We start from the raw sequence: 1,307 nt of genomic DNA, 5'->3' as shown, positions 1-1,307 counted from the left end.
TGACCAAAAGTTTGTGCACCCCTGACCATCACACCCATATGTACGTGTTGAACGTCTCATTCCAGATTTATTCCCTGTGTGTTTATAATGAGCTCCACTCTTCTGGGAAGCTTTCCACTAGATGTTGGAGCGTGGCTGTGGGGATTTGTGTTCATTCAGCTACAAGAGCATTAGTGAGGTCAGGCGCTGATGTTGGGATGTCGAGGAGGTCTGGGGTTCAGTCGGTGTTCCAGTTCATCCCAAAGGTGTTCAGTGGGGTTGAGGTCAGGGCTCTGTGCAGGACACTCGAGTTCCTCCACTCCAACCTTCACACACCATGTCTTCATGGAGCTCGCTTTGTGCACAGGGGCATTGTCATGCTGGAACAGGTTTGAGTCTCTTAGTTCCAGTGAAGGGAAACTGTAAAGCTACAGCACACAGAGACGTTCTATACAACTGTGTGCTTCAGACATTGCACATACTTTTGGCCATATAGTGTGTCACTGCCTCACTGAGTCACTAAGTTACTGAGTCACTGCCTCACTGTGTCACCGAGTCACAGAGTCAGTAAGTCACAGAGCCACTGAGTCACAGAGTCACTGAGTCACAGAGTCAGTAAGTTACTGAGTCACTGAGTCACAGAGTCAGTAAGTCACTGAGTCACTGTATCTCTGAGCCACTGAGTCACTGAGTCACAGAGTCAGTAAGTCACTGAGTCACTGAGTCACAGAGTCAGTAAGTCACTGAGTCACTGAGTCACTGTATCTCTGAGTCACTGAGTCAGTAAGTCACTGAGTCACTGTATCTCTGAGTCACTGTGTCTCTGAGTCACTGAGTGAACCTGGACAGTGTGGTAATAGCAGGTGTGCTCATTACCTGGGTCGTGGAACGGCACGAGCACGAAGTTGCGGATGGGCGTGTCCGTGCGGCTCAGCATGCGGTGCAGGATGCGCGAGGCTCCGTCCATCACCTGTTGCAGGTCGTCGTACATGGAGCCCGTGACGTCAAACACGAACGCGAGAGAAGAGCCGCTGATCTCGTGCTCCGGATTTAACTGCGCGCGAGTCTGGAACAACGCTAACGCTACCGCTAAAAACTTTACCCAGAACTCCATCAGCACTTCACTTCCGGTCCAAACCAACACTTCATCACACACCGAGCTCTTCTGAACACCGAGCGCGAGACCGCGAGGAAGCAAAGAGCCGCTTAATCCGCGTTACTGCAGCAGAGTATTCCTCTCAGCACGGAGTCTCTCACACACACACACACACACACACACACACACTGCAGCCTGCCTCTGAGTGTGTGTGTAACCTGACCCCGCAGCT

At 51.6% G+C, this 1,307-nt stretch overlaps 1 protein-coding gene across 7 annotated transcripts in view; it reads right to left on the bottom strand.

Annotated features, from left to right (window-relative positions):
* Positions 1 to 1,307, bottom strand: part of hmcn2 (hemicentin 2) — a 55,347-nt gene extending 54,040 nt beyond the window's left edge. For 3 of the 7 annotated variants that reach the window (XM_034302318.2, XM_053236215.1, XM_026912268.3), the window contains exon 1: positions 856 to 1,299. In XM_034302318.2, the coding sequence (XP_034158209.2) occupies positions 856 to 1,093 (238 nt within the window). In that variant the 5' untranslated portion in view covers positions 1,094 to 1,299. Of the gene's footprint in view, positions 1 to 855 lie in introns of all 7 variants that reach the window. The other 4 variants (XM_026912267.3, XM_026912269.3, XR_003402694.3 and 1 more) reach the window with 3 other exon arrangements.

Source organism: Pangasianodon hypophthalmus, chromosome 8, assembly GCF_027358585.1.
Source record: "Pangasianodon hypophthalmus isolate fPanHyp1 chromosome 8, fPanHyp1.pri, whole genome shotgun sequence".
Taxonomy (NCBI): Eukaryota; Metazoa; Chordata; class Actinopteri; order Siluriformes; family Pangasiidae; genus Pangasianodon; species Pangasianodon hypophthalmus.
Note: the sequence above shows the minus strand (reverse complement) of the source record. Positions and strands in the feature narration are given on the sequence as shown.